The sequence below is a fragment of the Clarias gariepinus genome, chromosome 23 (assembly GCF_024256425.1).
Source record: "Clarias gariepinus isolate MV-2021 ecotype Netherlands chromosome 23, CGAR_prim_01v2, whole genome shotgun sequence".
Lineage (NCBI taxonomy): Eukaryota > Metazoa > Chordata > Actinopteri > Siluriformes > Clariidae > Clarias > Clarias gariepinus.
In genome coordinates this window covers 21259250-21278166 of record NC_071122.1, presented here as the reverse complement: position 1 = coordinate 21278166, position 18917 = coordinate 21259250, and the positions used below count along the sequence as shown (strand labels likewise).

At 38.0% G+C, this 18917-nt stretch overlaps 1 protein-coding gene across 2 annotated transcripts in view; it reads left to right on the top strand.

Annotated features, from left to right (window-relative positions):
• Positions 1–18917, top strand: part of sfmbt1 (Scm like with four mbt domains 1) — a 32397-nt gene that overhangs the window by 3533 nt on the left and 9947 nt on the right. For both annotated transcript variants that reach the window (XM_053483676.1, XM_053483675.1), the window contains exons 2-11: positions 8156–8203; positions 10481–10575; positions 12072–12315; positions 13008–13096; positions 13222–13474; positions 15252–15349; positions 15454–15555; positions 16930–17089; positions 18035–18117; positions 18230–18356. In XM_053483676.1, coding sequence (XP_053339651.1) covers positions 8179–8203; positions 10481–10575; positions 12072–12315; positions 13008–13096; positions 13222–13474; positions 15252–15349; positions 15454–15555; positions 16930–17089; positions 18035–18117; positions 18230–18356 — 1276 coding nt within the window. In that variant the 5' untranslated portion in view covers positions 8156–8178. The remainder of the gene's footprint in view (positions 1–8155; positions 8204–10480; positions 10576–12071; positions 12316–13007; positions 13097–13221; positions 13475–15251; positions 15350–15453; positions 15556–16929; positions 17090–18034; positions 18118–18229; positions 18357–18917) is intronic.

Below are 18917 nucleotides of genomic sequence, written 5' to 3'. Positions count from 1 at the left end.
CAGAGCAAGACTTATAGTACATTACTTTAGATAAAAAAAAAAAAAACTTTAGAACTGATTTCATGTTTTTCTTAGTGTTACTGGAAATTTAAATCGTTTCGTACCACAACATTGTTGATTTCTCAATTCCGATTGGTCAGTTCTTTTGGTATAAGTCTCTATAACAGCACCAACAGGCAGCTTCATATTTTTTGTGAGTCATTGTGATTTCTATAGTTACAACTTAGTTACTTAGATATAGTGAAATTTTCAGTAAATTAAATAAGAATAGAAGGAGTCTCCAGTGTCAAGCGCTAGGGTTAGCTGTAATAGCTTTCCACCGAGTCTTCTGCACAAACAAGTGTATAATATTTTTGGGGTTTTCTCAGTAATGTCACAAGTGAGTGGTGTTCATTTTGTTCTCCCAACTTCACGAGACATAAAAAAGAGGCTGGAGAGAGAACCATTGCTTATAGTAGGGCTGGGGATCACCAGTTACCTCCTGATACAATATTATCATGATTCTTTAAGTATATATATTTTTGTAATTTTTAACTTAAAAAAAACCCTAATGGATAATTAAATGTAGCCCGTTCCTTATAACATTAGTTTTCTCACTTAAAAATCAACCGCGACATTTAGACAATATAAACTAACGCTACGTACAACAGTTTAACATCTAACTTAAAATTTAATTGAACAAAAAAGCTACAATTTGCTGAGTAGCACTTTTCTCTGTCATCTGCCATAATCATTTAAAAATGTTACATTTTTTTTCAAAAAAATTTAAACCAATATAACTGAATCGATTCCTTGCCGCCGCTTGTGTATGGCTACTAGAACATAAAGTAAAAAACTTGTTTTGAGAGAATTTCTTAAAATTAAACTTGAACATAAATGGATAAACAAAACTATGACATCGTTCTTAACTAATGAAAATCTGTGTTGTTGCTAAATAGCTGCTGTGGCGATAATAAAACACTTCTGGGTGTAACATTAGTAGGTCAGTATTAAATGTTTTAACAAAAATAACTCAATGTCTAAATAGAGAAAGTGTACAGCTGTTTGTAATCGATACTTAAAGAAGCTTGAACAGGCCACGCCCCCAGGCAGCGTCCACAACCCTGCTAATGTCAACTCGAGTCGGTTTTGCACATCTTTATGTCATTTGTACTTTTCGTGCAGTATTTATTCAGGTGGATTTCGGGGGGTTAAAATATCAACATGGGGGACAAGTAGCAGAATTAACACACACGTCTGAATCCATCAACTCTTGAAAGAGCGTTGCTTCACTCTCCCTGCGGATGCTTTCACAGCCAGGAAACGCCTGTAGACTCTCACGCTGATTTATTTCCATGTACGCGGGGTGGAACCTCTTTCAATCAAATACCCAGTTAACCCAGTGTTTCCTGATTCAGTTCCCAGTGGATGATACTAATCGTTTTCTCTGAGCGCAAAATCTAGCGAACACATGCCAGGAAAAGCAAAAATGGGGTTCATTTGATGTCTCTGAGGAGCAGTTCGGGAAACGGCGAGTAAACTGTTTCAGGTGTGATGACATTTGGACATGGGGGTGGCTGATGACAATACATAATACATAATGTGTATTAGAGGTTCAAGGTGAAACCTGAGTAAAATAGCCGTCACTGTTTAAAATCAAGAGTTGACATTGTTAAAAAACAATCTGGAAACATTAACATTTTCCAAACGTTAGAGTTTACGATGAAATTTTACTGTTGTATCTGATAAGCTGCTTTGATTCAAAGTTTGTACATAATTATTTTAAAGAAAAATCATGATGCAGGTGATATTTCAGGAAATCAGTTTTGTCTAGACCTGACTTCAAACTTAATATTCTAAGGAAAGATGGAGTCATCAGTGGGAATGTAGGCGTAAATGACTTAGTAACACCACTTACCATAACTTACAGCATATAAATATGAAAATGTCAATGTCAGAAATAATTGCCAACAATAGTCTTGCATTGTGCCTCAGTCAGTGATGATACTATAAATGTATAAACCTATTAGTTTTATAAATAGTTTATTAAATAGTTTTATCCTGCTGCAGAACAACTGAAGGTGAAGTCTAATTTTATATTTTAATAATAATAAAAAAAGGAAGTTGTAATACTTAGCTGCATAAAGTAATAATTAGTTTTGAGAGAATGTCTTAAAATTAAACTTGACCATAAATGGATAAACAAAACTATAACGTTCGTCTTAAGTAATAAAAAAAAATCTGTGTTGTTGCTAAATAGCTGCTGTGGCGTACGCGCGTTAAATAAAACACTTCTGGGTGTAACATTAGTAGGTCAGTATTAAGTGTTTAAAAAAAAACAACAACAAAACACCACCACAAAACAAAAAAGAACACTGTTGCACTGTAATGTAAGCGATAACGGGAACAACTTGTCTCTCAGATGTTAGTCAAAAAATCTGTCACTGATTATTTTCCTTTAACAGCATGGCCTGTTTGTTTCTAAAACACTAAAACTAATTTAATTGTAGTATGAAAACGTTATTTGTTAATTTTAAGAATTCGTTCTTACACGTAGATAGTTTAGTGTTGTTTTAATAACTTATTTGTTTATTTATATAAAATGACAATTAATAAACATTTCTATAAACACTAAAGCAATTAAACATGCTACAAAAGATTACTTATAATAAAAATACAAATTAACAAAAAAATACAAAAATAAATCATATCGATAATAAATAATAGTAACCTAAAAATTTGAAAACATCAACAAATGCATAAGTCATTTAAACAAATGAGGGGCGTTCAAGTTAAATCCGGGACTTGTGATGAAATTTCTCATGAATGAAGGCGTAAAAGCGATTGACATTTACAGAAGACATGAGTCACAGGACGGTGATGAGACTCTTAGCCGCGGTAAAACATTCAAATGGTGTGTTTTAAAGAAATGTTTTAAAGAAGTCCGTACGGATCAGAGCAGAACATTCAGCGAGTAAAACGCCTGATCCTTGACAATCGATGAATAACTTGTCATCAAGAAATGCAAAAATCTTTTTTATTAGATTCTGTTACACTTTTAAACAAACTTAAGCAAATACACAGAATGCTGTGTCATTTCAATCGATATGAATCAATTATTTTCACCACCTCTATTATATTGTGAAATCTGCAGCCTTTCTCCGGACACACAAACGTCCCAACTGTTCTACACACTTGAATATCGAAATCAGAAATCGAATTATATCAGTTTCTAGTCAGTAGGTTTCTCGGCGCTTGTACGACTTCCATCTGCTTTAACAGCACTGCGCTTGGATTCCCTGCCGCTGGATGAAGGCGCCTGCCAAATGAATAAATTACATTTGCGTTTACAGTACAGTATCTGGCAGGAGTTCCTATCCAGAGCGACTTCCAGAAGTGCTTCGTTGTCTCCTTGGAAAGCATCTCTCAGCATCCCATACCAGCACAAACGCAGTCTACACCAAACACGAGTGCGATACGAATGTAATGCGTGTTCGTTTAAAGGCTTATTGCAGACACTGCGCTTTAGTCTTCACGTCAGGAGAAGTTCAGTCCCTCGGCTAGGTGCTGACGCTGAGGCAGCCAAAAATATCTATCTAGGTGAAGTTTAAAAATATCTCCAGGCTGGCGCATGTTATCATAATTTCACTTTCACTTTAGTTGTAAAAATAAAACCAATACATAATGATGATAAATATCACAATAAAGGTCACACTTTGCATGACACACACATGCAGCATGAAATCCGGTCCGGTTTTATGAATCGTTGAATCGATGTGTCAGTCACTGTACACTTTGCAGGTCCAAGGTGCTGATTAATTTGTCTTTATTTCTGAATGAAATTCCGCCGATCCAGCGGAAGCGTAAACAAATTCACCATAAATTAACCGCTCTGTCTATACATTGGGATTTTTTTTAAACAAATAAGCAAAAAACAGATAAAACCTTAAAATAATGCGGTCTTTGGGGTCAGGGTTTGATTCTCATTTTAAAACAATACATAAGCTGATTACTTTTTATTTGGGTTTAAATGTTCTGTTCCAGAATATTCTCCGTCCCTCATAACGCTCCAGTTCACTCTGTGTGTGCTGTCTATTCCTGGCCATGTGACTAGTGATAACAGTGGGGTTGGAGGTCACAGCATGGGTGTTTGAGCGCTCAGTGGGTGGAGGGGGTGGAGCAGGGTAAACGTGCGCTCTTGCACTGTACGCCTATCACACAGATAGTATCATGGGTTTTTGTTAGTGTGTAACTAGTTCGAATGTTCGAACGCCCCCGCTTGGGTTTGTACTTCTCCACTGAAGCCTGTTTGTGTATTTGCATTGTGACAAAAACAGAGTGTTTGTGTGTTTGCAGCACAAGGGGGCAAATCTGTAACCTTGAAAAAGCCGATTCCGTGTTCGGGTTATTAGCTTGTAATTGGTCGATGCCTGGAGGACAACAGGGTTTAATAACCAGATGGGGAAAAAATGAATTCCTTATTGACTTTTTTTGACTGAAAAATAACCCTGGTGCTCACAACAGGCACTGTCCTCACGGGTAAACGTATCACCCATGCTTCGACAGCTCTCATAGCTAAAATGTTTTCCAAAGGTCGCAAAAATACTTCGGGAACTTGTTTCGAAGAGGATAACGACGCGGCCATGTGAACTAATCATCTGTTTTCTTTACTCTCTATTAATGTCCTTGCCATGTTAGCTACATGGAGAAAAAAAAATGGTTGTTAGATATCATGATTATTTTAGTTAATTCATGTATCGCCACACTGACGCCAAAATATATATTTTTTATTATTATTACTTTTACATTTATGTGTTTGTATTGGTAAAAATTCTCAATTCTGTCATCATCCTGTAGGTGTGCTCTAAACTATTAGCACATTAGAAAACAATTTGTTCCTGTTAATTAGTTTTAGAATTGTTAAAAAATCCCCCTCAAAATGATCATCAAATGGGGATGTTTATAAAATTGTGATACTTACGAATTGAATCTGCACTGAGGTATTGTGGTACCTCCAGCGATGCTGAAAACGATCTCTGTTTTCTGCCAGACACATTTCAACGCAGCGCTCCATGTTCCCGAACGTACCGGAACCAGTGACAGTATCTGACTCTTTTCTCCATTCATCATTTGCTTTGAGCTCCTGATCGACGGGGACACGATACACATGCAATTTTGCCCTTTTTGTGGCTCTCCGATATGTCGACTAAGACTTCCTCCCAGTCTCAGAGATTTTAGACGGCCTCCGCCAGCAGAAGGGATCGATGACCCTATCGTTTCCAGTTTCCGTACCATCTTCTTAATAACACTCTTTGAGGGTGCGTCAGGAACACCATATTTCTCCCTAAATTCACTCTGACATGGCTTAAACGAATTGGTGATCCAATAGATTGCTCATTACTGTACACCATGATCCTGATGAGAAGTCGAGTGACTGAGTGAAGGCGTACGGCATTAAACGGCGCGTCGGCTATCTGGCGCCTTACTTAACTGTCCGGAGCGGCCTGGCGTGTTCGAAGCTACGTTTAATGAGAAGTACTGTTTACGTTCAGATTGCTTCGTCCTAGTGAGAGTTATTACAAAAGATTTGAAGCTGTGTATATAAAATCACAAGATGCTTCAAATACATTCAGCTTTCTGACATAAGTGGTGTTTAATCTTTCAGCATTCTGTCTCTGGCAAATGTGGTGTGATCGTTGGAATGTCATAACTACTGCAACAGAAGTAGAACACGACAAAACTACAGATTCCTCCTCTTTCCCAACCCCATCTCTTCCTTCCTGTTCCTCATTTCAACCGTTTTTCTTCTCGAACCGTTCTCTAGCCTCTGGGTGGAATGAGCAGCACGCAGGGCATTGAGGATGGCCTTTTCTTTCGCTCATGCATTCTCGAGCTCTGGGACACAATCCCCCCACTTCGTTCTCTCTCTCTCTCTCTCTCTCTCTCTTTCTGTTGCTTCACTCTGAGCACAATGTGATGGAGGAGGTTGCGGCGATGGCGGTGGTGGCGGGGTTTGGGGAGGTGGGGGGTCGCGGCGGGTGGCTCGGGTCAGCTAGCGGCTGTCAGAGAGAGAGCCTGTCTCTCCCTCAACTCCCCTTTTAATAGAGACGTCAAGCGTCACAAAGACAACTTGACAGCTCGGGCTGAATGGAGCTGTGGAGTTAATGCCACTTTGTTTTAACAGTTTTTTTTTTCCAACGACTTTTTTTGAATTCTTTTTAAAGCGGTGAATGGTTTAGATTTGAGAACAAGCTGTGAGACTTTTCTCAAAGTTTTATTTGTTAAGAATAGCGTCCATTTTTTAGGTCTGGTTAGGGTTTAACACTCAGCTCGTTGCTTTAGTTGGCACTATATAGGAATGTATTTTGCTAAAAATCACTTTTTTTTTAAGAAGATAGAAGATTTTCTAATACCGTATTTGAATTAAACATTTTTTAGAAACAGGAAAAGAAGCTGCTGCATGAGTTTGTACATACAGTAGTGTGTGGCTTTGGAATCCTTTTCTTAGCCCACAACAAGTCCCACTTCTGTAGTCTTCTGCTTTTTGGAGCATCTCGGTGGGGTGCAGTGCGTTCTGAGATGCTCGTCTGCTCGCCGCGGTGTAAAGAGCGCGGCTGTATGACTTGCCGGTCATTCTACTTTGATCTTTCTTATCAGCGAGGTGTTTGTGCCTGCAAGCTGCTGCTGACAGGATGCTTACTGTTGGTTTATTATGCGTTTTATGTGTTTTCTCTCAGTGTTGTACTTAGTATTTTATATAGCGCAAAGTGTATTATATTTATACAGGGAGACATTTATTACAGTGTTTCCAGCGAGATGAGGTTTTTTTGCTTATTCCTATTTCATATAACTTTCCTTATAAATTTCCTTATTACAGCGTCTGAGGCTTCTGTCGTCATGGGCGATTGGCAGACAATAAGTATTTTCAGGGGGAAAAAACAAAACCCTAAAAGCAGCCACGACTGTCCTTCAAAACAGATCAGATCACAGTTCGAAAGAGGAATTGTCCTTCAACAGTATTAGCACATCAATAGGGCTGAGTGTCAAATGTGTGCAGCGTTCACGCCCGTCACGGCCCATGTGGCACTTGTGGGAAAATAGCTGTTCTTTTGCTACAGAGGTTTTTCTTTTTTTCTCTGTGTGTGTGTGTGTGTGTGTGTGTGTGTCCTTTTATGGGTTGAAGTGTGTGTCATCCCTAAGCATTGCAGATATTAAAGTAAGCGTTGTTGATGATAAACGAATCAGAACCAATTTTACAAACAAAGCATATGATAGAGAGAGAGAAAGAGAGAAAGAGAGTGTTCAGTGTAAAGCTTGCGTGACCGTTTAACCTTTTTCTTGGTACTGGAATTTCAGCCTAGGAAGTTTTTTCTTTTTTTTTTTAGCTAAAGCTGTATTTGATAGGGATGGGTATAACCAGGGGCCACCCGATACGATATGATCACAACAAAGAAACGCTGGTTTGACCTGTATTGCGATTTTATGATTATCCATATTGGACTTGACATTGCAATTCATTCACACATTAAGAGACATCCAAATAATTTACTCCTACCTGCTGATGTGCAAATAGTTTAGAGAGCACCACCTGTAGGATTATAGAGGAACAGCAACCTGAAATGCAAACCTATATTAATAATAATTTAAAAAATTATTAGAAAAGAATACATTTTGGAGTCAGTGTGGCAAATACATGAATTTAATCTTTGAAATTATTATTTAACTTCCATCTCTAGTGAATACGTTTCTTGTAAATTTGTAAAAAAAAAAAAAAAAAAGCTTAATCATGCAAGTTTGGTAGATTAATGCGCTAATTCTATGAATATTAGTCTATTAGAAGTATTAGACACAGTCTAAAGCAAACACAGTCCAGTTTGGCTTATTAATTACGCCTTAAAGTTGTTGTTCAGCTCTCTGGCATTGTGTTGTTTTAAAGAACCATTATGTACTTAAAAAAAAAAAAAAACGCTCTTCTTTCTCCCTCCCACACACACTGACATGTCAAATGTGGCTTTTTACAACGCCTGCTTATCTCCGCATTGATCTCAAGCTCATGATCTCTTCTCTCTCTCTTTCTCTCTCTCTCTCTCTCTTTCTCTCTCTCATTTTCACACATTTTTAAGTGCATTTTTTAGCTTGCATCTCTTTAATCAGGTTTTTTTCTTTCCTCCTGCAGACGCTGTGAGATCCGGTTACAAAATGAACCAAGATGCACTGGAGTCCGGTGAGAAAGAATTAAATTTCTCTTTTTCTTCTGGTTTTTTTTTATTTATTTTTTTGTAATTACTGCAGCATGTGCTATTAATACACGTGCTTTAATGCTCTAGATGGCAGTTACAACCTGAGATCCTAATAACTGTTAATCACTCACACCAGAGCAAAGTATTTCCTCAAAATTGCTTACTTTCCAATAACGGCTTATCTTAATGTGTTTTATTCCTTTTACACTACAGTATAACAAGTCTTTTTTTTTTTACCTTAAAGTTTGACTTAAGATTAATTCCATTGCTTTTTATTCTCTCATGTTGTGAAGAATTCTTAAATATACATTCGTGACAAGCTAGTGTGTGTGTCTATATAAAAGCTTATCATGCTGGGGAGAAAACCCACACATAACCTACTCTAGAGTCTTTCATTACCTTTTCATTACATTTTTAGAGCTTAACACTTTGTCTTTTACAAAGGCCTCTCGGTTTCTTCCTATTGCCATCTCAGGGAGTTTTTCCTTGCCAATGTCGCCCTCGGGACTATCTGACCATTTTGAGTTATACATCTTCACATTCCATACAAACTTAAATAATCCTTTGGATTGTGTAAAGCTGCTTTGCGACAATGACAGTTGTTAAAAGTGCTATACAAATAAAATGTAATTAAATTGAATTGAAAGGCCTGACACTGGAGGCTCCTTCCAGTAATGGCAAATTAAAATGGAAGTATTTATCACCTTACACAATCAATCCAAAAAAAAAAGTCTGTGATACTACAGACAAGTGTATGGTGACATAGGTTATCGTATCAGTATTGATATATCATCATATCACCCAAACCTGTCCTCAGTCTGAGAGGGGTGTTCAAGAATAGGTTGTGCAGAATAACAGGATTAAAAACTCCCTGTATTTCTCTATATAATCCCCTGCTACACTAATGTACTTATCCCAGTGTTTCACTAGCACTTAGATACCAAAAAGGTAGTAAGTTTTCTCAGTACGCCAGAGCCACGATCAGACTGCCTGCGTCATGTCAGAAACACTGGCCTTCCAGGAACTCCTTTAATAGCCCAAATATGTGGAAATGTCTTGGGTGATTGAGTGAGGTCAGGACTGTACAGAAGATGTGGCAACAACTCCAGTTGGCAACAAGTTGTTCATCGATTTTCAAGGGTCATTCACCAGAAATTTCCACACGTGTCCTGGTTTGGCTTGAACGGCCCCTCATATTAAACTACATAAATAATTATAAGCTAATAGTATGTTCAGGACAGCTCTGAGCCAAAGAAATTGAAGGATAATACGAACACTAATGTATATTATATATCATATTAATATATACATATTCATAAAGCCTCAGCCAAAAATGTATACACACATCAACAAGAAAAATATATGCCTCTCTTCTGATCACATGACAGCATCAAGGATGGTGTGACTACTGACTGATGTCCTACTATCCTACTGAGATGTCCTACTATCTTTAGAGGAAACCTAAAGCTACACATTGCTGCCATTAATTTAATTTGAGGTTTAAAAAAGGTCTCAGATAACAATTGTTGACGTTTGTATACATTTGTTTTTGCCTGACTCTCTCTTTCTCTGTCATATAAATTATATCCAGAGTCAGCCAAAAAAAGTGTGTACATATTTCAGGAAAAGAAAAATAGTATGATGTATAATATATGAATATAATATTATGATAATAATGTGATCATATTATTGTCATATTTATCAATATATATAACGTATAGCAAAGCATTTATTAAATGTATCAAATTTAATAAAATATTTATACAAGTTTTTCTTTTCCCGAAGTGTGTGTATGTATATAAACAATAAACAGAAATTCAGTTTGGCCCCTCATCATGTAACAGTAGGAGGTTTTATTGAAGATTGCAGTAGACGGCGTCATCATCACTTTTATGTAATTCTGTGAGGTAATAATATATCTGACAAAACACTAAGGTGGTGTGAGGAATGCCAGCGAGTTGACCGCATATACACTCCATGTGCAGGTAAGGGTAGCACGCAGGCACATGGGGGCGGAGCCGCTGGTACCCTTCATTACATTTAATGTTGTTATTCATTACAACTTTTTCTAAATTGGTTTCGGCAGTATGTTGGTGCATTGTTAGGAAAACCTCAACAAATCTTTGTGTCAATAATGTGTCTTCACATAGCTCAGTGTGGTTTTGACATTTAACTGCCTACTCTGAGTGTGTCTATGTGTGTGAGTGTGTGTGTGGTTAATGATATACATGTAGCATGTGACATGTTCTGTACTGTTTCAGACGCGGACCCTGGTCAGGACATGACTGAGTTTAACTGGGACGATCATTTGGAGGAGACGGGCGCGCTGTCCGTACCTCACCATGCCTTTAAACATGTAAGCGTACAACTTGGTTTTGTGTCTCCTCTCCTCTTCTGCCTGACGCTTACACTTCCTGATGATGCCCCAACACACACTTATGACACACAGCTTGATGTGGGAGGTGCAGTTAACCTTAATCGCAACACATCATTCATGAATAACACACAGCCATGCAAATGCTCTCCATGTACCTAAACAATTTTCATATTTATTCAACTATTATGTTTTTTTTGTTTGTTTTCATTGAATACAATACATTTAAACTGTATTTATGGAAACGCACACAAAACCTCTGTTCATACGGGTGTGTCTGTGTGTAAATCAATTTACGTTTCATTTGTTTATTAATAATCAGCGAAGGCCTACTGAGACTAGTCAGGGAAAAACATAAAAAATCTGAAAAATAAAACAAAACTGGCAAACATTAGATAGAAACATAATGATAGATAATAGATTAAAAAGAAATTATACGTTCTAAATTAAAATGTGAACTCACAAATGAAACCAACCAGTTTGCATTGACTTTAAATAGTGTTATATTATTTTTATCATTCTATATATTGATATAAATAGTTCACTATAGTTATGTAAGTGGTTTATATAATACTAGCGTATGTACCAATAGAGTTTGTAGAAATAGTTAAAAGGTTAAAGACAAAAATAAGCTGATCTTTCTGTATAGCAGAACTTTCTGTCTAACTTATTAATACAAAGAAATAAAATTTTGTAAGGTTCTCTGTTTCGGTATTTGACACGCCCTCTCCTCGGAATGCTCAGGATATGTTTGCTCTAATGACCTTGTTTTATCTCATAGTGGTGCCTTACATTACTGTTTACTGCTTGTTATTAGTACCACAGTTTCGAAACATATGAGACAAACTGAAACTTGTGCAAAGATACATTGATCTGTCTAATCATCTTTAAAGGAGTAAGCCATGCTGTGTCGCACATTTGTTTGTGTTTTATCAGGATTTGGGTGCTTTGTAGATGCATTCCGACAGTTACTGTGTGTTCTGCATACTCTGTGTGTTTACGGTAAACTATGGTGTTGATTATAGGCATGACCACCTCATGGGCAAAAGCACAACATTTGTCTAAAAGAGCGCTGAATGCTGCGACATAATCTGGCACATACAGTAACTGCTTATTACGCCCCTTCTACATTTGGATTTCATTTATGGTGCAGATTTAACTTTAGGCAAATACCTAAGGACTGGCAAAGTTTCATTAAGTTCTGTCAAGCCAGTTTTGCCTGATGCTGTGACAAAATCAGCTGGACAGACATTCAGATATACAGACATACAGTAGGAAATTCTGAGACTGCTTTCGGGCCCTCCAGTCTATGAAACGTAAAGATACCATTAAAAGAGTGATTTCTGACCAATGTACAGACAAACTTTCTTTTATTTATATAGGTAATGCAGACAGATAACACTTTACAATATTTATCTTGAATTTAATAGATAATTTCAGTGGTGACAAGTTAAATCAGCTGCTGTGCTTCTTCCCAGATGGATCAAGGCCTGCAGACCGGACTTACTCCGGGTATGAAGCTGGAGGTTCCAGTGCGCGGAGAACCCGACGGCGCATATTGGGTGGCCACCATCATCACCACGTGCGGCCAGCTGCTCCTGTTACGCTATGAAGGCTACCACGATGACCGGCGCGCTGATTTCTGGTGTGACGTCATGGCCGCCGACCTGCACCCTATTGGCTGGAGCAGGCAGCAGGGGAGACCCATGAGACCTCCTGAGGGTAAGACCAGGGGCATATGGGTGATCCTTTCTTATTCTTTTCCAACTGACAATATAAATGTCAGATTATTTTTTTTTTTTGGAATGTTCTTTCAGAGTAAAACTAGTGTTTAATTTTTAATCACACTTCATTTCAGTCATAAATATTTATGAAAATGCACCACCCATATGCTAAGAACTGAGTCAGGCAAAACTCCTAATCCTAACTTCCCTTTAAGCAATGCACAGTCCAGGAGGAGCTGCACGTATTAACCTGAGACGTGATTATATGATAATCCTTGCAGCATCATGCACCGTTTGTGCAAGTTCACGCTTGATTTGCACTCTGTATTGAGGAAGTGGGGGGATGGGCCGGCCTATGTTGTGGCTAGATTGTGCCCCAGTTTAGATCTCAGCTCAAGATTATATACATCGTCCAAATGCTTTCTTCTTAGCAAACACATTAGCAATATGTACTGTGTGATATCTTTAGTAGTTTGTAGTGCGCAGGCCAAATGGATTTGCACTCAATTTCAGATGGAGTGTCTAGTCCTGGTCGAGTGCTAAAACAATTTAAAGCGATTTAGATACTGGTAGAAGCAAAAAGACGCAAGTTACAGGCAGTTGGTTTAGTTTCAGCTGTTGTTTGGGATTTTAAGCCTGTGCACACAACAGCAGCTCGGTTTTTATTTAACGGCCGGTGATTGTGTTTAGGCGTTCGAGAGAAGCATCAGGACTGGGAGTCGCTGCTGGAGAAATCTCTGTCCGAATCCGGCAGTGCACCGGCCAACCTGCTGGAAGGGGTGAGTAATATAAATATTACACAACCTTACTGTTGCTGTGCTTTTTACATAAGCTTTAGATGCTCATAATTTAAAGCATAAAAGGTCTTAAAGGTGTTTGTTTATTATGTTTCCACGGACCATAGGCCCAGCGTGGCTGTAACCCTGTAGACCTGCTGAGTCCAGGTCTCAGCGTGGAGCTGGTGGATAAGGAGGATGCCGAAGCGGTCTGGGGCGCAGTGATCGAGGATAACGTGGGGGGTCGCCTCCGTCTCCGCTACTCTGGCACAGACGGACTCTCAGACACACACTCCGTCATCTGGATTTTCTACCTGAACCCATTGCTTCACCTTCCTGGCTGGGCCAAAGAGCACGGCTGCACCCTCAGACCTCCATCAGGTGAGGCATCAGGGTTGGTCGGTTGCTAAAGTACCGTAGATGTAGATTGCCTTTCTGAGTCAATAAGTAAAAGAACACATCCAATTACAGCAGAATTTAATTACACTTAAAATGTTCGGGCAATGGCATCCAGCCAGATGTGCAAAACTGATTCAGCTGACAGAATCAGTTTTGCACATCTGGCTGGATGCCATTGCCCAAAAATTTCAACACATTCAGGTTCTTGTTTCTGAGCTACTCCAGTGCTTTGGGTTGTTTGTCCAGTTTGAAAGTGAGATTTCTCGAAGGGTTTAACAAGTTGTCTTCTAGAATTCCAACAACTATACAAACATGGGCAGAGAAATAGCACAGTTTCAAAAGTTAAAATGTTTTTATGGTTGTTTTCTGTGATTTCTGTGACCAGAAATAATAATATTATACATTTTTGCGATGCGTTTGACATATACACATTTTAAAAGTAGTGACTTTGAGTCTACATGATATCAGAAAACCTAAGCACACAATTTAATATCCAACGCCTTCTCCGTTGACAAGCAGGACTTCCGTATAAGTACTTTATTTTTGAGTCGGTGATTGATTATTGGATTGATTGACCAATGATGTGTTGCACCACGGGGTTAATCTTCCATTGGTTTCAAAGAAGTGCCCTATATTCACCATGTGAAGCTGTTTCTCTGCAAAGCATGTTCGACCGTCAGAACGCCCTTCTTAATCTTTTTAAAGCAGCGGGCATCCATTGGATTTACTTCATTTCAGTGCACCGCTCTCACGGTAGCAGAATAAACAGGTACAGGAGCGGTAGTGCCAGAGGGAACTGTCCGCTACTAATTAATCGCTTGCAGATGGCATTATACTCCCAGACAGATTTTAAAAAGGGTGGGCAAATGCTTGCACGGTCAAGTATCCTCTATGTGTGGGAGACACTGTTCATTATGTAGATGGTCTTCTCAGGATGATGAGCTGTCTTGCCATTTCATGCCAAAGAAAAAATGTTAAAAGGAACATTTTTCCTACATCCACATTTTTTCCCAAGCATGCCTTTGGAGAAACTGATTTTTCTCTTCCTCAATAATGCCCTCGATACTAGAAATCGTTTAATATGGTTTCAGGTTTAACAGACGAATTTGAAGGCTTAAGAAAGCTTTTCTGTCGTCCAGTTGAGTTTTCAGTTCTGCTTAGCTTTGAGGTATGTGGTTACAAAGCAACAGCATGTTATCTTTGTTTTTTCATTAATTGGTTTCAGTGGAACAGGAATAATTTTACCCTTTTTATTAAAAAAGATTCATGCAGCTTAGTCATTTTGTTAAGAACGCAGTTGTATTTATTCATTTCATTTTATAACTCTAAGCGTTTCTGCCAAAGCGTATTATTAGGAATGCTCACCTTGGGAAGCACTTTTCATGCCTGGATAAAAGCAGATGTTTATAAACAAAACATTTCGGATGTAAATATTTACAAATGTCTTATATTATTTATATTTTATGGTTATTTACTGTGTTAATTAACAAGCTCCTTATTATAGTACTTTTTATGGGAATCAAGATGTCATTACATCTCACCCGATGTAGTGTTCTGCTTGAGTTGATTCTTGATTATGTTTCAGTGATTATTCTTTCACTTTGGCTTCAGCAGTGAGCCGTTTTACAACTTAGCTGATCAGTACAGCAGGAGGAGGAATCTGGTAGATCAGAGTCCATTAGCTTATAGGAGAAAAACATCGTTGTACTGTATGTCCTGACTTGATTTATTTGGCTTGACTTTGTGTTTGTGTGTGTAGTTTTGCTTCCGTTGCGCACTAAGGAGGAATGGGACGAAGTGAGACAGGCCATCACTGATCAGCCACAGGATTCGAGTATTAGTGAGGAGTTCTATAAGGTGAGCACTGGTCGAACTTTGTACATACGATCAAGTTTATAAGTATTTCAATGAAGAAAGCATCGCAGGTCGTATCCTGAAGTTTAGCATGTTTGTGTATTCAGGATCGTCCAGCCATTAGTCCACACTGCTTTTCTGAAGGAATGAAGCTGGAGGCTGTTGATTCTGTTGCACCTTTCACCATCAGCCCTGCTTCTGTTGTCAAGGTAACACACACACACTTTCCCAGGTGACACTCATATCTGTTATGCATGTGACAGAGCTATATTATAACACCCCTCCTAAGGAAACAGGAAAGTGTACACTTTCACCCTCATCAATATATCCTGATTATACCAACCTGCATATTTTAAACATATGACCCTGCCCACTCTCTGGGTGTTACATGGCCTTTATTTGCATACTTGTGTATATATTTGCAAACAACCCAAAATAACTGCCTTCCTGTTAAGTGGAGCCCATTACATGCACAGCTGTATAAATGTATACCTGCAGATTTCAACATGTGCTTTTTTTGGACCTCCAAAAAGCCCTGGATACTGGAAAAAAAAAAACCTTAGAAGAACAGGAGGGCCCTCGATTGTTATGATGTCATAGTCCTTGGGCCCTAACAAGTGGTTAACCACTTTGTAATAATATTTATATTCAATTTATATTAATTCTATTTCTAGAATAGTTACTCTTATGTTATTATTATTATTTTTTTTTTTCTCCTCCATAATGACTACAGGCATTGCACTATTCTAATACATATCCACGATTATTCATTAAGATGTCATAAACCTGCATTTTGTGAGGTCATGTTACATTTCCGTACATGGTCCTTATTCCTAAATCGACTTAAAAATAGATACGAATAATCATGATTTTAATATTACACTCAGTAATAAGTTATACCTCAACGTTGTTTTCTCTGTCAGTTGCATATTTTCATTCCTGCTCCCTTGTCTATTTTTTGCCTTCCATTTATATTTATCCTGCATTAGGGCATGACTTTTACCCCTAGTCTCAGGCAGGAAGGTTGCTCTATTGCTATCTATTTATTTCTGCAGAGGCGGTCATATGCCGCCTCGTCAGCCCCCCGTTACCCAGCAGACTGACACACATAACTCTCTTATTTCCAAACACAGATTTTTTTAAAAGTGCTTTTACATCGCTGTGTCATCAGATGCAAAATAAATGTTCATGCCAGTGTCAGCTTTTCTTTTTCTTTCTTAAGCAATTTTACTGTTGGTTAAAGTGAAGGCTTCCTAGCACAAACCAAGGATACATTTCTTGTAAAAGCTTTAGGTATCTTTGGTTTGTGTTAAAGATTCACTTCCTTATTTTTTTTATTTGTTTATTTATTTATTTTTTTAACTTTGGAAGCAAGTGTTTTGCTCAAGCATGTGTTCATGTATCACAAAGAAAACGGCATCTTAAATGACCAGAATTCACTGCCTGTTCTGACAAAATGCAAATTCTGTTTATCATTAATTTATTCACCAGTCTTCATGGGGAATCTGATCACAGATCTACACTCTACTCATCCAGTTATCATTCATATCGTGTTTTTGTGTTTCATGTCTTTTGCATTACAGGTGTTCAATGATCAGTTCTTCCTGGTGCGGATGGATGATATGAGAGAGGAAGCCGAGAGAAAAGGAGGAAGCAGGTTGTTTGTGTGTCACAGGGACAGTCCTGGAATTTTTCCTGCTCAGTGGAGCTTCAAGAATGGAGTGAAGCTCAGTCCACCGCTAGGTAGCGCATTTACAATATTCACCCCAATTCTTATTTTAGCTTTTAAGCTAGCTTTTAGGGTTGTTAAAAGTTGTAGTTACAAATAATTGTGCCTAGAACAGTGGTCCTAGAACGGAGCCTTGTGGAACACCCGATCCTACTTTTAAAAGGCTGACATTAACATTCTGAAACAAGAAATAATCCTATATTTTCTTGTCTGTTTAGCAAATGCAGAAGGTATAACACAGAATGTATTCCAGTTTCTGGCATTTATTACTTTAACCAGCTTTTTTTCAGTATTGTGTTAAAGCCTAAATCCTGGCTAAGATTTATATAAGCTTCAGGTGCATGCACTGTAGGGCTTAGTTCTCATGGGCCAAAGAAATATTTCAAATTCATGTTTGCAAAAAGTTTCTTTAGCTTTTTAGCCCTTGCTCTTGCTAAGAATTAAAACGAACCTCGAGAGAATATTTCTACATCGAACGTGTTTTTGTTTATCTGGTCTGTGTAAATTTTTGTGATTTGGATTCAGGCAGAATTGAATATATAGAATGTAATATGCCACTCAGTGCGTTTTTTAACACTGCATATACTATTGGTTGAAAATTTTTAGGTAAATGAAAATGGCAGGGTAAGCGCTAAATAATTTTAGATTATGAGCTAAGTGTAAAACAAACATGCAGCTCATTCTGTAGCATCTTACTAAGGGTGGACCCTTCTTATCATATTAGTCGTCTGACATCGGAGCAGAAATGGATTGAAAGGTACATTTAAGGCGTCACTGGCAGTGTTGAAGATGACTAAAACACAGATAATTTGTGTTTCAAATATTTGAATAGTTCTTTGGGCTAAGGCTTTTTGTATTATACAGAAAAGAATGAGCAAATGACAGCCAAGCTGATAATAGTATGGTAATGTCATCTCTTCTTGTTAAATGATGTCTTTTGTCTGTGTGTGTGTGTGTAGGGTACCAAGGGCAGGACTTTGACTGGGCTGACTATCTGAAACAGTGCGAGGCGGAGCCAGCCCCGCAACACTGCTTCCCCTCTGTGAGTCTTGTTTCTTTCCACGAGAATTAAGTTGTGATTATGGTGTCTTCGAACACCAGAAATATAAAATAAAAGTATGACATCATGCTTTTTGTGCTTTTTCTTGTATCAGGACCCCTCTGATCAGTGCTTTAAGGAGTCCATGATGCTGGAGGCTGTTCATCCTGTTTGTCCTCAAAACATTCATGTGGCTACGGTCACCAAGGTCAAAGGTCAACATATCTGGATCAGACTAGAAGGTGATTCATGTGTTTATGCCGCATTTTGTTGAGACGGCTTGCTGTTTATTTATTACACATATTATTTTGCTTTAAATATAGCAAACAATTATCTGTAAATATACAGATTAAATCTATATTCACCAATCATCTATAAGATTATGACCACTGACATGTGGAGTAGCATTGATTATCTTGTTACAATGGGACATGGAAAGGGTGGGATGTATGAGGGAGCAAGTGGACATTTTGCAAGTGGGCAAGCATTAGGATAAGGATTATAAGCATTGAATATTCTGCTGTCATACAGTACCTACACGCCATATCTTAACCCTCTTATACTGCATATTGCACATTCTGTATATGTCATTATGTCACTACTCACGTAGGTACAAGGCAAAGTTTAATGAATACATTACACAGTATATAGTTCTATTTTAGTTTTATTTAATTTATTTAAAATTTTATTAGTTTTCTTGGTGCAATTTTCCCCCTTTTCTTGTTGCAGTAAAATAAATTTTCTTTATTTCTCTTCTAATTCTATCTTATCTTTCCTTTTATGGCATGCACAGTCATTTAAGT